The sequence below is a fragment of the Aedes aegypti genome, chromosome 3 (genome assembly GCF_002204515.2).
Source record: "Aedes aegypti strain LVP_AGWG chromosome 3, AaegL5.0 Primary Assembly, whole genome shotgun sequence".
NCBI lineage: Eukaryota > Metazoa > Arthropoda > Insecta > Diptera > Culicidae > Aedes > Aedes aegypti.
Window position 1 is genome coordinate 132,018,025 of NC_035109.1, and position 22,431 is coordinate 132,040,455.

Below are 22,431 nucleotides of genomic sequence, written 5' to 3' on the forward strand. Positions count from 1 at the left end.
AAAAAATAACCGATAAGTAAACAACCTGGATTGGACGGCATTTTAAAAAATCCTGTCATTGAAATTGCTTTGGGCATTATTCCATGAGCGAAGTTTGTCATTAAAGTCTCCAATGGTAAAAAATAGACTTATTGCTAGTCTATATTCGCAAGTCAGTTTACAGCAAATGAGTTTGCTGCCCAGTGTGTTGAAAAGACAGGCATCTATTAAAGTATATTTAGCAAGCTAGCAAAATTTTTAAAAACTTCTGTTTCAAATTGCGAAAATATTGATGATTCATACCATTCATACGCTTATGAATGTTGATAGAAACTCCATCACATGCTTCATCCAGGTGATCATTCCGATAAAAAAGGACTTGAGGCAAAACTGTCATTTTCTGATTCTGACGTAGAACACAATTCCGAAACAAATCGTGTTCATCTTCAGAAATGTTACAGTACCCCTTCATATGAAACTTGAATCACTAACAATGCTAAATTGACATGGTTTCAAAACCATACAACGCAAATAATCGATGCATTACGCCGAAAATTATTTCGTCACTTTCCTACTCAATCGCATTGGAACATATAAATCAAATAAAATGCTACCGACATTTGACACAAGGCGGGAAGTGAACGGGAACTGAAATCAAACACTTGTCATATCACTTCCATCTCTCAGGGTGCAATTAGAGCGCAAGTACCAAACAGCAATCGGAACAAAATATGTTTACATTTAACCGCAGAGCGCAACCTCGTCCTTTGCTCTCCGCCACCGTCAGTTAGCATGCGAGCCGAAACACGTGGCGTGGATATCCGTCTAGGCAAGGCGGGAAACCGTTCACCCTTAGGAACAGTTCCATAGGGTAAACGCTTCCTTATTAGTGAGGGTATTGAGTTTTTACATGTTTCGTACTAGTAAATAAGTATGTGTTTTTTATCTATGCCGTACGAAGCTAAAATGATATTACTAGCAATCGAACAATATTTACGAAATTTCATCGTTGCTTTGTACCTATAGTGGTGAATCAGTACCCTTAGTGGGGGTCCCATAAGAACTCAATAGATTGCGCCATTAAAGGAACCATGCTATAGACATACCTTCGCTAATGGACCAGTGTTCCTATTATTGGTGCAAGGATTTTTGCAGGGAAATTAAATTAGTTAACATTTTCATACATTAGGATTATAGAAGGATTTGAAATGTATCAACTTATTTCATAATTTTATCAGTATATTTTAGCTGTTTTCTCTATGGTGCTCCGCTAATGGTACATTTGCCCTAAAATAGTTGAACGGATCAGGACATGAGAGGGAAAAAATCCTTGCTACCCGTGCTCGCTTTGCAGTGGATTCTTTGCCTTCGACGCTAAACTGATTTTTTAGCCTGATACAACCCAGAAAATGCTTCCGGATATGTCACCCTTCTCGACCCAGCGCTGAAGTACGTGAGTTCCGATCTGGTGAATGAAAGGAATCGGAAAATGTATTTACATTCAAGCACTCCTAATTGCTAAATCAACAACTTGTTGTTTGGGCATCTGAACTTTTCTCACCTTTCCGGCGAGATTATCTAGGGTGATTTTGGATATCATTGATCAACAGTTTGAACAGTTTATGTAAAATATATTCATAACATCATAGTTTGGCATTTTAGACAATTTCACTCTAATGTCAGCTGGAAAATGTTCTTCGAAAAAACACAGACCGATATTTTTGTAATTCCTTCAATATGGAGTATCGTTTCAATTATTACATCCATTTTGTATACATTTAGGTGTCTAAATTAGGCAACACTATCATCCTTATTTGGTAAAACTATATCAAACTATTATCATTGGTGACTTTAATGCCAAACATCGGTCATGGAATAATTCTCAAAGTAATTCCAACGGCAGAATTTTATTTGATGAGTGCTCTTCAGGATATTTCTCAATTCAATACCCTGATAGCCCTACATGTTTTTCCTCTTCTAGAAATCCATCTACGATTGATTTGGTCTTAACCGACTCTAGTCATCTTTGTAGCCAATTAGTTACTCATGCTGATTTTGATTCTGATCATGTCCCTGTTACATTTCAAATATCCCAAGAAGCGATTCTTAATACTACCAGCTCCACTTTCAATTATTTACGAGCCGACTGGAATATATATGAAACGTATGTTGACTCTAATCTTGATGTTAACATTTCTTTAGAAACTAAACTTGATATTGACAATGCTCTTGAAACTTCAACAAATTCCATTGTTGAAGCCAGAAGCATTGCAATTCCAAAATGTGAAGTAAAATTTGAATCCGTGATTATAGACGATGATCTTAAACTCTTGATCCGTCTTAAAAACGTGAGGAGAAGGCAATTTCAACGCACTCGCGATCCTGCTATGAAAATTATATGGCAGAATTTGCAGAAAGAAATCAAAAAGCGTTTTGCTCAATTTAGAAACAAAAATTTTGAAAAAAAAAAATTTCTCAATTGGACCCTGGCTCTAAGCCCTTTTGGAAATTATCTAAAATCTTGAAAAAACCTCAGAAGCCTATACCGGCATTGAAAGAGGAAAACAAATTATTACTAACTAATTGCGAAAAAGCTCAAAAACTTGCTATGCAGTTTGAAAGTGCGCACAATTTTAATTTAGGACTTACTAGTCCAATTGAAAATGAAGTTACTCAGGAGTTCGAAAATATTCTCAATCAAGAGAACGTTTTCGAAAATGCCTGGGAGACTGATTTGGATGAAGTGAGAACTATTATTAAAAAATTCAAAAACATGAAAGCTCCTGGCGATGATGGAATTTTCTACATCCTCATCAAGAAACTTCCAGAAAGTAGCTTATCATTTTTAGTTGATATATTTAACAAATGTTTTCAATTAGCATATTTTCCTGACAAATGGAAAAATGCTAAGGTTGTTCCAATTTTAAAACCAGACAAAAATCCTGCAGAAGCTTCTAGCTATCGTCCAATCAGTTTGCTTTCCTCCATCAGTAAACTTTTTGAAAAGGTTATTTTGAACAGAATGATGGCCCACATCAACGAAAATTCAATTTTTGCCAATTAACAGTTCGGATTCCGCCATGGACATTCGACCACTCATCAACTTTTACGTGTAACAAATTTGATCCGTTCCAACAAATCTGAAGGCTATTCTACTGGTCTTGCTCTTCTAGACATAGAAAAAGCATTCGACAGTGTTTGGCATGAAGGTTTGATTGTAAAATTAAAAAACTTTAATTTTCCAACATACATTGTTAGAATAATTCAAAGTTATCTGGCAAATCGTACACTTCAGGTTAATTATCAGAACTCCAGATCTGAAAGACTTCCTGTAAGAGCTGGTGTTCCCCAAGGCAGCATTTTGGGACCAATATTATACAATATTTTCACATCTGACTTACCTGAGTTACCTCAGGGATGTCAAAAATCTTTGTTTGCGGATGACACAGGCCTCTCCGCCAAAGGTCGAAGCCTGCGTGTCATCTGTAGTCGATTGCAAAAAAGTTTGGATATGTTTTCTTCATACTTGCAAAAATGGAAGATTTCTCCTAATGCTTCCAAAACTCAACTAATAATATTCCCACATAAACCAAAAGCTCTTTATTTGAAACCTTCAAGTAGACATGTTGTCACGATGAGAGGGATTCCAATAAATTGGTCAGATGAAGTTAAGTATCTAGGGCTCATGCTTGATAAGAATTTAACTTTCAAAAATCACATTGAGGGCATTCAAGCCAAATGTAATAAATATGTAAAATGTCTTTATCCCCTTATTAATAGAAAATCAAAACTTTGTCTTAAGAACAAGCTTTTGATATTCAAACAAATTTTCAGGCCAGCCATGTTGTATGCTGTACCAATATGGACTAGCTGTTGTAATACCAGAAAGAAAGCTCTGCAGAGAATTCAAAATAAAATTTTGAAAATGATTCTGAGGCTTCCTCCCTGGTATAGTACCAATGAGTTACATAGAATATCCAATGTTGAAACATTGGAACAAATGTCTAATAAAATCATTAATAATTTCAGGCAAAAATCGTTACAATCTTCTATTGCCACGATTAATGCGTTATATGTTTAGGTTAAGTTAGGTTAAGTATATTTAAATCGTTTTTTTTTTCTCTTATAAGCAGGTGAAATCAACTCACCTGTAAAAAATCTGAACTGCTACGGCAAATGAAATGTTATATGTTGTTAACAAAATGTTAATAAAATCTTAAATTTGTTTTACCAAATTAGGATGATAGTGTTGTCTAATAACACAGAACACCTAGATATAAGAAATGAATGTAATGTTTGGAATGATACTAATAAAGAAATTAAAAAAAAAAAAATATATATATATATATATATATATATATATATATATATATATATATATATATATCAAACTATTATTGAGTGTGCATCGTACCTACGTGCTGTGCGTACACGAATTCTCTCTGCTCTTGGAAGTTTTTCTTAAAAATTACCTGTAGCAATAAAACAGTACTTTTCAGCAGTGCTGGGAATGGTAATAGTAGTAGGCTTGAATTTCGCTAAAATCACGTGACTCTCTCACTACAGTAGTTTAAGGGGACACGGGAGACCGTGTTATTTTCCCTATCTTTTGTCGCGCTCTAACAATCATCATCAAAACTTTGCCGAAGCAAATCTCGAGTTTTAGTGAACCGATGAAGCTGAAAATTTAATCGATTGTGCACCACATATATAGAATATAATGATAAATTTTTCAAATCCATATATGGAGTGGTACTTGAGATCTGCTTCTTCAAATGGATAGGATGATTATAATGACGTCCCGTGCGGCCTTAAAATCGTGAATCTCATCAAGTAGCCTATATTGGGTACATGAATTTCTCTAAATCAGTAGTGTCATTGAAGGCTCTAAATGCGGGAAATAGAACATTTTTCTACAGTAATTTTGGGTTGCCCTTAGCAACGAGTGTTTTGCAATTTTCAAGGCTTTTTGGCTACAGCAGCAATGGGCGTGAGTTTCACTGGCTTCGCTGACTGTGATTGGCTTTGTTTGACTACTGTAGAGTGAATTTCAGATCTTTTCCCAACCCTGCTTTTCAGTGCTAAAATTAAAAACGGTACTTTTCAATGCTACTAAAACAGTACTTTCCAGTACTATTTTTTCTACTATTGATCCCTTTACGATCCTTGTTTTAACCCGTGCCTTCGATTTATCGTTGGACCCGTTGGCGAAAGCTAGCGGTGGTAATCCTTTTTGTACACCGTCTTGGGAAAAAACCTCTTAGGAGGTCTCGTCTTCTCTCGTTCATTCACTAAACATTAGACTGGCCCAGCTTTGTATGGGAGAAAAATAAAATTCTATGATTCCACGGGGCACCCCCAGGATTATTCCTTGGAGTTAGATGAAGCCTTTCTGAAAAGTTCAGCTCATTTAGTCGTTCCATAAGCTGGCGCATTTGAATTGAAGTTAATATGGGATTTTCAGCTCAAACATATGGGAAACAGCACATCATCTACTGTTTGGTTCAGAAAAAATGTTAATCACGTTCAATTAGACCCAGAATGTCAAAAACACTACTTGATATAATAGCGAACAATATTGTAGAAGGTTGTATCATGATTAAAATTGAAAAAGTTTGTGTTTTAACTATCTGAAGAAGATTTGCAATACTGCTTAGTTTTTCTTCAACAAAGCTGGGTGGTAGCCACTAAGTGCATCATAGCCACCTATGACGCTGGGCGAGCTGAGGCACAAGTCGCATGCATATAAGTGACTGTACGGGAGTGTTGATCTAAGCCTATTTTTCAACAACTGAAAGAGTAATGAAAGTGAGATTAAATCCAGATACAACCTTCTGCAATAATGTTCATTAGGGTATCAACTAGTGTATTTGTCATTCTGATTTTAATTGAACCCGAACAATTAGTATACGGAACGAAACAGAGACATAGGGTCAATTTTCAATATATTTGAGACGAATAACCCATACAAACTTCAAATCGAATGCGCCAGCTGGTGGAGCAACCAATTGAGTTGAAATTTTGAGAGAGAGTTTTTTTTACCCTAAGGCTCATATCTAGGGGGTGCCCCATCGAGTTTTACAACTTTTTTGTTTTAGGACCAGTCTACTAAACATGGTGGCAATTTCAAGCAAAAGAAAGGGTGAATCTCTGAATTCACAACTTCCTTCCAAAAAAGTGGGGTTTAAAACTGTCACTAAACGTGGCAAGAATGGAAGAAAGGACGTTTCTCCGGAATGCGAACTTTCTCCCAAGGGTGAAATGGATAATGTTGATAATTGTATCGAAATGAGCAATCAGTTCGATGCTCTAGACAAATTTTCCGAACATCAAATCGAAGCAGTCTCTAGCCCAGGCTCTTTGATTGTGAGGAAGCAAAGAGTGCCGCCTATCGTGGTCAGTTGTTCCGAATTGGGGGGACTTAAGCAGGAGACCTTGAACTCCATTAGGAGAATCAAGGTCTCCTTCCAAATCGCAAAGAAAGGACACTGTCGCTTTTTTACGGAAACTCTTAAAGATCGCGAACTTCTTCTCAAACATCTTGAAGAGAAGAAGCACATTTTTTTTTACTTATGACGACAAAACTGAACGTTTGTTCAGAGTAGTCTTGAAAGGTCTCTCAAGTGACTATACTGCCGTGAATCGCAAGTCAATCCCATCAACATTTTCGTCAAAATTGAGTTGAGCTCAGTTTTCAACATATCTTCCAATGCTCCTTCAGCTGCACTAATGAGATTATATTATTTGTTTGGAAAAAATAGGAAAAAACAGCAAGTCAAATTGTCCCATAATGAAAAATAACCGCATGTCAGTCCCACTACAGATTTCCGCACCGTGTAACATAAAAATGAACCGTTTTTCGATCGTCTTCATATTTTTCTCGGAAAGATATCGTTTTACTACGCAAGTTGTGAAAGTTTCATTAAGATTAGAAAATGTTCCAATCCTCTGGAATTTTTTGAATATTCGTATGGAAAACGAGTTTGGAAACTTCACAGCCCATTTTCTCAATGCCTACTTTTTACAGATGGGACTGACTTGCGATTCACGGCAGTATAAGTCACCTGAAGATTTCGAAAATGGAATAAATGATTTACTTTGATTTTCCCCAGTCCAAGTAATCATTATGAAAAAGAGACGTTAAAAAAAGATCTAAATAATATTAAAGCTTTAGAAAAAGCTAGACTTTTATTCGATGTCCGTGTGACATGGGAACATTTCCAGAAACCTGGAGAAAATTTGCAGAACCCCACTCAGTGCCGACGGTGCCAAAAGTGGGGTCATGGTACAACAAATTGTCGCATGGATGCTAAATGCATGATTTGCGGAGGTTCTTCTCACGCCAAGGATGTCTGTCCAGTGAAGGAAGATACCGATAAGTTCATATGCGCCAATTGCGGGGGCAATCATAAGTCAATCTTTTGGGCTTGCCCTTCGCGAGGGCGAGTCGTCGAGGCTCGTGCCAGGCAGATGAACAGTGATATCCGTTACAATAATGGTCGTTTCCGGAATTTGCCTGGTAGAGTATCGAACAATGCTCAATTTTCCGTTAACGATCGCTTGATCAAGAATGATACCGATCAGGAAGATAACAAACATGCTCATTCACAAACTAATTTTAATCCGTCGGATAGCCGTTCGAATCTCTTAATTTCGAATGTATCAACCCAAGGAAAATCCTTTGCCGATATCGTAGCAGATAATTTGAACTCCTTCCCTTTTTACACTGTGAGTACCCATTCTAATTGTTTCAAATCAAATGGAAAAAAAATCCTGCCGCCAAAGGAAACTTCTACTCCGCCTCTTCGTCTATTGAAAATTCTAACGGGAAATCATCAGATAATGTACCCACTTCAAGTGATATGTCTGCCTCTGATTTTAATTTTGTAACTGAGCAATTGAATCTAATGATTGATACAATGTCCAAAGCCACCACTATGGCTGAAGCAGTCCAGTTATTACTGAAACGTATTTGAAACCTGTATCTAAATTCAAAAGAGATCCTAACTTTTTTGTTTATCGTAATGATCGACTTGATGGGGCATGTGGGGGAGTTGCAATCATCATTCATAGGCGTATAAAACATCAACTGTTTTCGTAATTTGAAATTAAAGTTTTTGAAATTATAGGTATTTCTGTTGAAACACAGCTTGGTAAATATACTTTCATAACTGCCTATTTGCCTTTTCAATGCTCTAGACAGCAAGTTAATTTGCTCCAAACTGACTTGGGAAAATTGACTCGCAATAAGTCAATTTTTTTGTCATTAATTTCAATGGCAGAATTTTATTTGATGAGTGTTCTTCAGGATATTTCTCAATTCAATGCCCTGATAGCCCTACATGTTTTTCCTCTTCTAGAAATCCATCTACGATTGATTTGGTCTTAACCGACTCTAGTCATATTTGTAGCCAACTGATTACTCATGCTGATTTTGATTCTGATCATGTCCCTGCTACATTTCAAATATCCCATGAAGAGTGATTCCAAGCAACAGCACCAAAATTTGGTAATTTTTTTAATTCATTTTTTTCTATTGAGCTGAAACTTTGCACAGTTTTCCAGTTCCATCTAAATCGCCATTTTCCGATATCAAACCTTCAAGTTGAGTCAAGACTAACTTTTCAAAAGGGTGTATGTGAAAATGGTTCAAAAATATTCAAAAAGCTGCACAGCAAAAACGGTTCGTTCGATTGTTAGACAACTAAAGAAACAAAGTTAGACTAAATAAACTAACTAAATAAAAATTCCAAAAAAAATACACACAGTAAAAAACAATTTTTTTTTGCATTAAAAAACATAATTTTTGACACAAAAACTCAAATATCTCAAAACCCTATCGGAATACCAACGTAATTTCCATTTCCATAATCCATTATATTAGCTATCTACCATAAAAATTTGGTGATGGTAAACCAATAAACAAAAAAGTTATGACATTTCAAACATGTCACAATTTTCACATTTAGTAGAAAAAAAATTTTTTTTTCGGTGTAAATTATTACGGGAACCGCAGTTTGTTGCTGATTTTATTGTTAAGGGCCTTGCGTGAATTAAACAAGTCGTTTTCATGTATTCATTAGTATTATGTATATTATATGTATAAATATTATGTATATGTATAAATATTATATGTATATGTATATATGTATAAATTAAAATGAATTAACAGATTACACGAAAATATTTTTTTTTTTACCAGGATATTTGTTTTTAGAGTATGATCGATGAGTTTCTAAATGTTATATATAAACTTTAAAAGTTTTGGATTTGGGTATGCGTTATGAGATCATGAAAACATTTTATTAATACTTATTTATTTATTTATTGTTATTCAATTTTTTTACAATATCGAACACTTTTGCATCATTATCAGTACAGTTCGAGTATAGTTTTGCTTTAATTTTATTTTCTGACAATGGAATGAAACAGTGAAAATTTTGGGTTCCTTGGATCGTTTTCGCGTTATTATATTGCTCGCTGAGCTCTGATGCCGTTAATTCGTACTCTTCAGTAGTAGTAAAACAAAATGATAATTTTGTTAAATCTTCTTCTTTTCTGCGATTCGCCCAATCAAATAGTTCTTTTGCAGTTTTAATTGGATGCTCACGTTCTTTGGCTAAACTTGCTCTTGTGGCCATGCGCTTTATGGTTCCTCCAATAGCATCACAAGGACCTTTGCCATGTGACGTAGCAAAAAAATGCCTTTCTGCATCAATTCCGTACTTTGATTTAAATTGACATAGGCTCGAAAAATTCTTACGGTTTTTGTACTGCGATGCTGCTCCATCAGACATGAAATATATCTTTCTGATTTCTTTATCCTTATCAACGCGTAAAAAGTTAATCATTTTGGCAATGAACAAATTTACAGATACTGAGTCGTGTCTTAAATCTTCGGAAATTACAATAAAACTAAAATGTTCAATTTGCGTACTTCCATTGAAGCTTGTTGTACGTTCCAGTGATGGGACTGCACTTTATCTTGCAATACAAAGCTATAGTTTTCAGAAAAATCACAAATGACTAAAAATTCACCATCTTGTAATGTATTTTTCGTATTTTTTAAAAAGCGGGATTGCTCTGTTTTAATAAAGTCGTGAGGAATTAAACTTTCTAATTTCAAGCAAAAAAATGACACAAACTCATCTACAGGTTTTACAATAGTTTCTAGGTCACACCTATCCGTGGTCACTAGAGTGATGCAAATTTTGAAATTTTTGCTCCCCTATGCTTCAACGATTTTTATCATGGTAAATAGCATCCTCCCAAAGTTTGAAATGATTTTGAAGAAATTTGACTGTGCACACGCCATTTGAAGTTTATATGGAGATTACTATGGAAAACGCCAACCTTTTGTGTTCAGCCCTCTATCTCTTCGCCATAAAAAATTATGGGAAAGTGAACGAACTCTGCTCATGTGAAATCTTCTCAGCTACAACTTTGGCGAAGACCACATTTTGATTGGACGTCAGGATAAATTGCTGTTCATAATTATAAAGTGGGTTCGCATTTTGCATGCTTTACCAACTGCTCGGCAGGCAACAATGGAGCTCCTGGCGGGAAGAATAGATCAAAGTAATCCAGGCTACTATGTTCTACAGCAAAAAAGCAGTGTTGCTCTGAAAGTAATTGAATGATCATCTCAGCATGATTTACACTTTGGCATCAATAATAACAAATTATCCTTACGTTCCATCAAAATGTGGTCTTCGGCAAAGTTGTAGCTGGAAAGATTTCACATTAGCAGAGTTTGTTCCCTTTTCTATAGATTATTACGACGAGCAGTTAGAGGACTGAACACCAAAGGTTTGTCTTTTCCATAGTAATTCCCATACAAACTTGAAATGGCGTGTGCACAACCAGATTTCTTCCAAATCACTTCAAATTTTGGGAGAATGATTTTCATCATAATTGACACCGTTTAAGCATAGGGGAGCAAAAATTTCAAAATTTGCATCATTCTAGTGGTCACCCATTGCTCAAATGATAACTGATCAATATAATTTTCTTCAAACTCAGCGAATAAAGTATTTTCCAATGATGAAGAATCTGGACAATCCGAACAAGATCGTAGATAGCAATTTGATGTTGTATTTTCATACAAAAGACTACCAGTTAACATTTTAATATCCTTTGATAAATTGATTATTTTCAAACTATGTAAGATTAGGTTAATATTTTCGTGTGTTGTGCACACACAAACATTATGTGTTCCTGAATTGGATAGAAGCTTGCATTGCCTTGGACGAAGGCTTGCAAATGAGGAAAAACCTACCTTGATATTTTCGTTAATTTCCTTGAAGCGTGTATACGCTTCTTTCAAAGTAGTCATCATTAATCGTTTTTGGATTGCTTGACGCTTTCCATCTTTTTTCACAGATACATAATCTTTTTGGCCAGGCATAGCTCTACTTACTTCATCGTCTTCAAAATATTGAATTATTTTTTCTTTTGTCTCATCTGTTAATGAAGTACTCGACCTAGCATTTTTGGTTGCAAGACAGTTATTTTTGAACTGTTTTGCCTCTTTTGCTGTATTTCTATCGGTTTTGAACTCATCAATGGCGTCTTGAATAGACCACGAGCTTGGCAGCATCGACAAAATCAATAATTTTTCTTTCCTTGTCGTGGCTAGATTCGAGAACCTTTCCTTCATATTCATAATTACCTCATCGTAGTCTGTATTTTCCACATCCTCAGATCCTAATTTGAAGAGGTTTCTTCGTACAGCTTCGTTGATTTCACGGTATTTTTTCTCGGGATAATTGACGTAACCCATCTTCGTCCATTTAATCGGAGTCACTTTTATTCCAGCTATCCCTTCGTTGAAGCGTTCGATGTTGACCTTCTGGATGCACTCATCTTCTGATTGATTTGTTGAAACAGATGTCGCTGATGGTACCGTGGCAAGACTATCTGCACTTGGTACTTCTGGTAACTCCTCAGTTGTTGTCGGTGCATCTAGTAATTCCTCAGTTGTTGTTGTTTTCGAACTTCCTGCAACCTGATCCACCGATGATGTACAGATTGCCCGTTTGTCAACGTTTAAACGGCAGGACGTACAAATGCGTAAATTTGTATTCAATGTAGACATTGGAGCATAACCAGCCGCTTTCAGTTTATCTATGGTGCTTTCGGTGAGATTTCGTAGCTCTTTCGAACACTTTTTTTCTGCAAACGGCCTGCAACAGTTGAGAAAGCGACTACTCATGTTGCTCGTTAGATTTTAATAAACAAAATCACTTTTAAGTTTTTACTGACTAGTTTGGTGTCGTTTGCTTGACTGAAGAAAAATTTTACAATTAAATCTGTGGTAGTATATTTTTAGCTTTTTCGTGAGTATGTTCATGGTATGTACCTATCATGTTTTTGATGTTGTTGAAGTTACTCGCTTTCTCCCAAATATGATTAACAAAGTCTATTCTCTACCAAGGCGGGTCTATACCCAGGTGTAATCAGATTTTAACTTTGTGGAGAAAACCAGCGCCGAGAAAACCGACCTGCTTCACGTATACTAGATCACCTGGGTATAGACCCGCCTTGTTCTCTACGAGGTAAACTTTTTTCATGTAAACTAGTCGTATACCTGTATAGAAAACTTTTTTTGTAGCTTTTGTCTTCAATATTAGATTTCTTATAGGTTTCTTTTATCAAAAGGTTTCAACACTATTGAGAGAATTTTTCTTCAGTTACGTACAATAAAAAATATGACACTATCAAGACTTTAGATCACAACACTGGATCGCGTCTAACTTTCTAATAGATGCTATAATAGTTATGAATAATTAAATAAAATATCATGAAAACAACTTGTTAACCTCATGTGGTACCCTTAACAAAAAATTCAGCAACAAACTGCGGTCCTAAAAAAAAATAACAATGAAAAAAAAAAAATTTCACTAAGTGTCAAATTTGTGAAATATTTGAAATGTCATAACTTTTTTGTTTATTGGCTTACCATCACCAAATTTTTATGGTAGATAGCTAATATAATGGACCGTTTTCCCTCAAAAAATTACGTTGGTATTCCGATAGGGTTTTGAGATATTTGAGTTTTTGTGACAAAAATGATGTTTTTTAATGCTAAAAAAATTTTTTTTTTACTGTGTGTATTTTTTTTGGAATCTTTGTTTAGTTGTCTAATTTTGTTTCTTTAGTTATCTAACAATCGAACGAACCGTATTTGCTGTGCAGCTTTTTGAATATTTTTGAACCATTTTCACATACACCCTTTTGAAAAGTTGGTCGTGACTCAACTTGAAGATTTGATATCGGAAAATTACGATTTAGATGGAACTGAAAAACTGTGCAAAGTTTCAGATATTTTTGAAATGGTCGATCAGAATCGACTTGCATGCCTCCGTGGAATCCCTCTGAAGCGATTGTCAATCCTAACAGCTCCACTTTCAATTATTTTCGAGCCGACTGGATTATGTATGAAACATATATTGACTCTAATCTTGATGTTAACATTTCTTTACAAACTAAACTGGATATTGACAATGCTCTTGAAACTTTGACAAATTCCATTGATGAAGCCAGGAGCATTGCAATTCCAAAATGTGAGGTAAAATTTGAATCCATGCCTATAGACGATGATCTTAAACTCTTGATCCGTCTTAAAACTTGAGGAGAAGGCAATTTCAACGCACTCGCGATCCTGCTATGAAAATTATATGGCAGGATTTGCAAAAAGAAATTTAAAATCAATTTTCTCAATTAAGAAACAATAATCTTGAAAATAAAATTTCTCAATTAAGCCCTGGCTCTAAGCCCTTTTGGAAATTATCTGAAATTTTGAAAAAACCTCAAAGGAAAATAGGAAAACAAATTATTACCAACTAATTGTGAAAAAGCTCTAAAACCAAATTTTAATTTGGGACTTACTAGTCCAACAGAAAATCAAGTTACTCAGGACTTCGCAAATATTCTCAATCAAAAGACGTTTTCGAAAATTCCTGGGAGATTTGGAAGAAGTGAGAACTATTATTAAAAAAATCAAAAATATGGAAGCTCCTGGTGATGAAGGCCGGCTCCAGAGGCACGTTCCCCTCCATTTGGGAGATTTGTGCCATCGCCATGTGTATCAATCCTATATCATCACTTACCTGAGGGAGAATGTAGCTCATACCACAATGGGTTCAAACCACGCGTTTAAAAAGGCTCTGTGAAATATAATTTGAGTGAAAGAAAAAAAAATCTACATAGACAATAAATTAAAATACTGGACTAACAATTGGTTAAGGCCGCTCGGGACGTCATCATAATCACCCTATTCGTTCCAAGAAGCAAATCCCAAGAAGCAGTCCATATATCGATGCGCAAATCTATCACTATCTATATGTGTAGTGCACAACCCGATAAATTTTCAGCTTCACTCGAGATTTGCTTGCACAAAGTTTTGATGATAATTGTTAGAGCGAGACAAAAGATAGGGAAAACAACACGGTCTCTCGTGTCGCCTTAAGGCATTAGATCAAAGCTAAAGGTGAAGAATACTGTTTGTACACCATTTGTAGCAAAAAAATGTATCCATTAGGGTGTATCCAATATAAAAGGTATCCATGAAGGTTCAGGAAAGCAAATTTGCAAAAATTATACACATTTACGCCCATTTTAGCTCATATATCAAAATAAGACAACATTGTTTTCAATTCATGTTTATTTAATCAAGGGTATGCTTTTAGAACTTACAGAGTATTCAACTTTTAAGGATACTTGTCCAAGACCATAGAAAATTTTATTAGCCTGATTCTCCAGAGCAATTACGGGTGCTTCATCAACGCCCATGACAATGGATCGTACCCCATTTTCGGGAGGCAAAACCTTTGTCACTTTTCAATATTTGGTATTCAAATTTCTGTTCATACGTGTTATCATACTCAATATTTTGTCAGTGCCATCTTTCTCCAAACAAGGAAAGTTTGGGACCGACAAAATGACACGCCTCAATGGAGGTATTGGAGAATAGGGCATCACGGAAAAGCAGCTATTCAGTATGACCATGCCCTGAGTTAAAAAAGTGGGGTTAAAGTCCCCGTTCAATTGTTGTTGTTTTTCAAAAATGTGGCCACATAGGTTGCGAAAATACGTCTCATCGACATCAGCGTTGTCCCGTTCGATAGAAAGTTTCAGTCGATTTCGCAATGCGATACGTTGTCGTTTGTCGTCCCTATTGCTCGGAGATTCCGCTGGACTCTTGTTCCTGTCAGCGTTCAATGCCACACCAACTTTAGCTTCGGCTTCCTTGACAATGGCATAATTCTCCGGCGAGGCCAGCTACGCACGTTCAATCTCCATATCGTGGTCCAAATTTAACCGTGAATCGATTTTATCCATTTTGGTATTGTGAACAAATCACTTTTAAACTCAGGTATTAGGCCGCGAAAAAAAACTGCTAATTGCAAGAGATCGATGTTTGTCGGTCAACTTTGGACAATAGAAAAGAACTAAATGGTTTACCATACCCAATACCCAAACGATCACATTTGAATATGTGAACGTGAAGAACTTCTCTATTATATTCGATCAGCTATTCTAGTACCTTCTTATTTGCACACCCGAGTAAAAAGGGCCGATTTGAAAACGATAGCCAACAGAATGAAATGTGATTTACAGACCCTTAGCTTGAGTACAGAATAATGTGATAGAAATGCAGATGAGCAATACAGCCGGCAACGGTATTTAATTCGTCACATACCATCCACTAAATTACTCCGAATATGTGCGTCGGTATCACACCGCTCCACAAAGTTCCATCAGTAAAATACACATCATTGCAGTGCACCATCCTCGAAGAAAAAAATTTTTTTTTTCTCGGGTAGGCATACTGGAACAAATATGTTGTTAGATAACAATTGACCTTAGGCACAGTTGTGTATATTACCATATGATACAAGATGTTTTTTTTTTGGCTGTATGGCATACAAACGAGGTTTGCAATAAATGAGAACTAATATTTTATTGTAGCAATAGGCGGGAATAATTTCAAACAGATATATGATGAAACTGAGCTACCTAAGAAATCGAGTACTTTAATGATAAAGTTTATGAGATGCAAACATTTAAAGCAAAATAAATAAATAAATTTTGTTTACGGGACAATGCTTTAAGATAAGTGATGCTACCATTGGAGTAATATTTTACTTAAATTGCCATTTGGTGCTACATTTGACACTGTAGTGCAGTTGCATGCAGGTGAAAAATTATACTTTTCTGTATTCGGTGTTCGATGTTCATTTGATAAAAAAAAACATTACTTGTAACATTACCAGCACATGGTTAGAGCAAGAAGCAGCACAAAACGATCAGAAAATTTTCTCGAAATAGCTCTTTCAATTAACATATCGACAAAACTGTTTATCATTAATCAAAGTAAACCAATTCGGCAAACATTTTATCAAAATTGAGATTTTACGCGAATTATTAAACGACAAATATTGTCATATTAAATTAAGCAAGAGCTCCACTACCACCACACGGGTACACCACTACCTTTACTCATCATGAAACTTCCAGAAAGTAGCTTATCATTCTTAGTTGATATATTTAACAAACGTTTTCAATTAGCATATTTTTCTGACAAATGGAAAAATGCTAAGGTTGTTCCAATTTTAAAACCAGACAAAAATCCTGCAGAAGCTTCTAGTTATCGTCCAATCAGTTTGCTTTCTTCCATCAGTGGGCTTTTTGAGGTCATTTTGAACAAAATGATGGTTCACATTAACGAAAATTAAATTTTTGTCAATAAACAGTTCGGATTCCACCATGGACATTCGACCACTCATCATGGCATGTAGGCTTGATCGTAAAATTAAAAAAAAACTGTACAATCTTCTATTGCCACGATTAATGCGTTATATATTTAGGTTAAGTTAGGTTAAGTTAATTGAAAACGTGTTTGTTTTTTCTCTTATACCATCAGTGCACCAGTATCCGCTCATGTTCCAGTAGCCCGCTCACGAGTTTTAAAAGTAAGGTAAATTGAGTAAATACGCAAAAGATTGTCCACAGTATAATTCAATTTGTCGGTTTGAATCGTCTAGTGGCTATAGTTTTCATATTTATATTGTTTAAACTTATCTTTTTTCGGTATGAGCGGGCTACTGGTACATGAGCGGATACTGGTGCACTGATGGTAAGCAGGTGAAATCAACTCACCTGTAAAAAATCTGAACTGCTACGGCAAATGAAATGTAATATGTTGCAAAATGTTAATAAAATATTAAATTTGTTTGACCAAATTAGGATGTAATAAAACAGAACATCTAGTTATGAGAAATGAATGTAATGTTTAGAATGATACTAATGAAAAAATTAAAACAAAAAAAGAGCCTTCTAAACTTTCATAATGAAAGTTCCTATTGCATACCTACTTACAATAGTTTAGTTTTATAGGTAAATCGTAGAAATTTTTAACGAATTTAATGGGAAACATTAATGTATTTTTTTTTGTGTGAAATTTATCTCTATAAGAATAAATGTTTGAATTTGTAATTGCATAATTTATGAATAAATTGTTTTCTTTTTAAAAATGAGTTTGATATTTCCAATAATTTATCAAGATTTAAGATCTGAGACTTTGTCGTTGGTTTCATAATTGATACTTCCAAGATTCACTTTAATGTTTCAACATTATCGAGCACAGACACCTTTCACGGTAGTTTTTCTTTCCGCCTTATACAGGGGGTGACATGTTTACAATGAACGCTCATCGTGAGAACCGAAACGGCTGCAATCAATACCATCATCGTTAACTTGTTTCTAAAGTCATTGTATTCTTGTCACCACGGCCACCACATGTCCCATTACAATACCACGCGTCACTTAGACTAACCGGAAGCATTACTACTTGTATCTCTCTTTTTTTCTTGTTTCCAGCTGTTCAACACGAACGCGCCCCTCGCAATTGTGCTCCACTTGCAGCAATGAATGGGATAAATCCTTCCGATTTCTACCCCTCGCGAGCCTTCGCGATGCCGCAGACAAATCTATTCTTCCCGCTTCCCCTGCACATAACAGCATCGTCGGCATTCTCCCCCATGGATCCGACACGATTCATCCCGCCATATGGAGGAGGTGGTACAGCAATGTTCGATCACTTCCCGCCGACGGCATTCAGTACATCTTCGGTGCCACCACCCTTGGCCAATCTGAAAAGCGAAAAATCCCTTTCGGAGTCAATTTTCACCAAGATCACCGGAGACACAGTTCCACTTCAACCTCCACCATCCTACACCATCAGCGCTATCCTTAACTCCGGCAGTTTTTCCGCCAAAGAAAACGAAGTCAGCAGCTCCGAGGAGAGCATCAGCAGTCAACCGACGAATGGTGAGAAGTCAGAAACGGACATGCTGCTCGAAACTGCGGCCAAACTACTATTCCTAGCTGTAAAGTGGGCTAAATCGGTGCCATCGTTTCTGCAGTTGCCAACCGCCGACCAGAAGGTGCTACTCGAGGAATCGTGGGCGGAGCTGTTTGTCATTACAGCGGCCCAATGGGGGCTACCGATCGATAATGGTGAGTTTGTGCAATGCGGATACGATTTTAGTTTAATGGCATAGCGATGGATATTAAGCAGCCTTATTGAATATAAAGTCGAATAGATTTGCAACTTTTCCTTGTTATTCATACAAAACGTTCATCTTAAATGGTTGAAAATTTCGAAAATCATCTTTATTGAACGTACTTGAAATTGATCTCACCTTCTAAAGAGATTCAGAATCATGTATCCTTTGGATTAGTTTTATAGTAACGATTATTCATTATGCTTCTAAATTTAATCATTCGATATTTCGGATTTTTTTTACGTTTTTTTAGGAATTGGTCCGAAAGTTTCGACATTCCTTCAAGGATTAAATTAGGAATTCTCCAGAAAATACCTTCAGAACTTCTGAATCAGAAGTGTTTAAGATATGAGTCCTCTAATGATTTTTACAAAAAAATATCAAGAATCGGCCAGAAATTCCCCCAACGATTCTTCTATGTAGGACTTCCTCAAAGATTTCTATTCAGGCCTTTTTCAAGAATTCAAAAAGTGAGAATATGAGCACGAGCATAGATGACCGTCAGATTCGTACCGTGTACCTAAGCATTATATTTTGAACGGTTAAGAAAATACAATATGAGTGACTCAAACAATTAAGGATTTCAACTGGCATATCGGTTTGTTTAGCCGCTGCATTTGTTTTTTTTTTCACAGGTTTGTTTCATGGTGCTTCAATGAAATCTGATCGAATATTAGCATAATTATTAAGTTTTATCCCAAAAAGTATTGCGCGCTTTTTTCCCAATCCCCTAATTCCGCTCAATGTTCTCCTCCTGACTACTTCTCTGATAAGTATTTTCATGCATAAATATGTATCACGTACAAGCGTAATGTCAGAAAAGCAGTTTTAGGGATGATTCTGACCGTATGCTTTGCTTTTGCTTCTGTAAATCTGGAGCGTCTGCACTTTATTTTAGGAGCGGCTCACAACAGCGTCTATTCCTCATGTCAGGGGCGGCTGATCATCGTCCGAGAGCCAGAGAAGGCCTCTGAACTAAACTGCGCAGTATGGTCCTCCGAAAATTTAGGGCAAATGGTCCTCCGGAAATCTAAGGAGTTGGTGTCACGCCCTGCAAGTACACATCAGCACAGAAAAGTCAGCGAGAGAATACGGACCAGAACAATCGACAAAGACCACAGCGACGGAAATAGACTAGCGATTGGAAACTCAGTACGTGGAACTCTGCAAATCTTAACTTTTTCGGAAGCACATGCACACTCTCCGATGTACTGAAGATCCGCGGTTTCGGCATCGTAGCGCTGCAGGAGGTGTGCTGGACAGGTTCGATGGTGCGATTGTTTAGAGCTAATCATAGCATCTACTAGAGCTGCGGCAACACACGTGAGCAGCTTTTATAGTGATGGGTGATATGCAAAGGCGCGTGATCCGGTGGTGGTCGATCAACGAAAGAATGTGCAAGTTAAGAATCAAAGGCCGATTCATTAACTTCATCATAATCAACGTGCGTAGCCCACACTCCGGAAGCACTGATGATGACAAGGACGCATTTTACGCGCAGCTCGAACGCGAGTTCGTCCGCTGCCCAAGCCACGATGTCAAGATCATCATAGGAGATTTGAACACTCAGGTTGGCCAGGAGGAGGAGGAGTTCAGACCGACAATTGGAAAATTCAGCGCCTACCGGCTGACGAACGAGAACGGCCTAAACCTGATAGATTTTTCCGCTTCCAACAATATGGTCATTCGTAGCACCTATTTCCAGCACAACCTCACCTGGAGATCACCTCAGCAGACAGAATCGCAAATCTCATAGTAGTCACACTAAACAAATAACACATCACAGTAGCCACACTTAACAATTGTTATAGTTCTTGTCACAATAAAACGTTATTCATGTTCCAAGCACTATACGTGAAGGTTGTTCTTTCTACGGCTCCCTGAATATCACCAATAGGTTATGGGCCCAGTCTAGAAAGTTTCTAAACGTAGTACAAAAAGGAAAATTTATCGAAGCGTATTCTCGAAGATGGCACGTAACGGTGAAGGCGATTTAGCGGTTGCAGCGGTTTCAGGTCGAAGCCACAATCCATTGAGTCTGCCGTCAATTCAGCTGCTCCAGGGACGCAACAACTGGTCTACCTGGAGGTTCGCTGTGCAGACGTTTTTGGAGTTGGAAGACTTATGGGAAACTGTGAAGCCTGCGGAAAATCCCGACGGAACATTCGTTCAAGTGGATGCATCAAAATACCGAAGAGCTCGTGGCAAGATTATTTTACTCTTGGACCCCGTGAACCACATTCCACATTGGTCCCAAAGCCATATCTAGGAAGACAAAAATGATTGCGCCTAAACCGTCAATTTTAGATATATGGTGTCTTCGGCAAAGTTTCTCCATATTTTTCAGACATTTTTTTCAGAGATGTGAAATTAGGGTGGCCCACATGGTTTACGAGATCAGCACATAAACTATTTTGCTGACGCATTTAGGACTACACAATGTCCTACAATGTTTTAGAACAACCGATTTGGAGCAACTTTGCCGAAGAACCCAAATTTCTATTTCTTATGGTTCGCGAGTTATGATTTTTTTTTAACAAAAAAGTTAGGGTGGTACTGAAAAATCAGTTTTTTCTTGATAACTTTTTATACGATAATTTCTCGCAAAAACTTTGTTCGGAGCACTTTTAGAACTTTTGATTGCGCAACTTTTTGCCGAAGAAACTACTGTTCTATCTCCTATGGTTATAGAGTTATCAGAAATTTTCTTCGTAAAAATGGTTGTTTTCAAATGCCGATATCTCAGAAAGGCGCAAACGGATTTTCAATCTTTTGTCGGCATTAGAAAGATTATTTCTTTCTCTGTTTATGGTGAAAAAACTGTGAGGACGTTTTTTGTTTGAAAAGATTGATAGAATTTTGAAAATGATATGTTTTCAACCGAAAATTGTCCATAACTTGAAAAATATTCGAGATAGCTCTTTGGTGCCTTCAGCAAAAATGTGCAAAATTAAAAGTTCTGAAAGTGCTTCATACAAAGTATTCATAAAAAAATCATTGTTTTATGATATATTCACCATAAACCGAATTTTGTATGGTAAAAAAGCGAAAAAAGAGATATTTGCTGGAACAACCGGAATAACTGTATGTGAAGTCATTTTAAATTGAAAATATATGTAATGAAATAAGATCGATCACAGTAAGGTAAATGTTTAGAGTTATGGAAAGTTGGTTGCTGAAGAGTTTTTATTGTGATCCATGGAACATTAATCCATAAACGGTGTCTTGTTATTTCACGCGACATAATGTTTGTCCAGCTAACCTATGCCGTGGTTGGTTATAAATTGCTACCGCTTCGGATTACTGAGCAGAAGGTCATGCATTCAATACCGGTTCCGTTCATTATATTATCAACCCCAAACGATAACAAAACGTATACTTTGAAGAATTCCTTCAAATTACCAAAATCTTACTTCCCATGATATCCTCCCATAGAAATATAGAAGTATCTGCAATTATTCTATCTGGGCATCCAACTTATCCCATTCAATTCAATCAAATGCAATAAATCTGCTACAACGAATTAGTCAGGGCAGCATTCGCCTGTTGAAGAATGCATGAATCTTGAACAAGAGCCAGATATAAATCCCAAATATCTGTCTAAGGTAGCGAACCAGAAAGTGGGCCTTGATCACTTGCTTCAGCAAATAATTTTACTTTTTTCAACTCTTTAGATTCCGCTTACTATGATCGATATCAATAAATGTGTATTCAAGTTTAAATGACATACATACAGTTATTTCGATTGTTCTAGCAAATATCTCTTTTTTCGCTTTCCTTACCATATAAAATTTGGTTTATGGTGAATATATGTGTAAGCGTTGATTTTTCATGAATACCTTGTATGAAGCACAATCAGAACTTTCAATTTGCACATTTTTGC

The 22,431-nt window shown here is 36.4% G+C and overlaps 1 protein-coding gene across 3 annotated transcripts in view; it reads left to right on the plus strand.

Annotated features, from left to right (window-relative positions):
- Positions 1 to 22,431, plus strand: part of LOC5569939 (nuclear receptor subfamily 2 group E member 1) — a 53,962-nt gene that overhangs the window by 25,688 nt on the left and 5,843 nt on the right. For all 3 annotated transcript variants that reach the window (XM_021854500.1, XM_021854502.1, XM_021854501.1), the window contains one exon: positions 17,863 to 18,501. In XM_021854500.1, the coding sequence (XP_021710192.1) occupies positions 17,863 to 18,501 (639 nt within the window). The remainder of the gene's footprint in view (positions 1 to 17,862; positions 18,502 to 22,431) is intronic.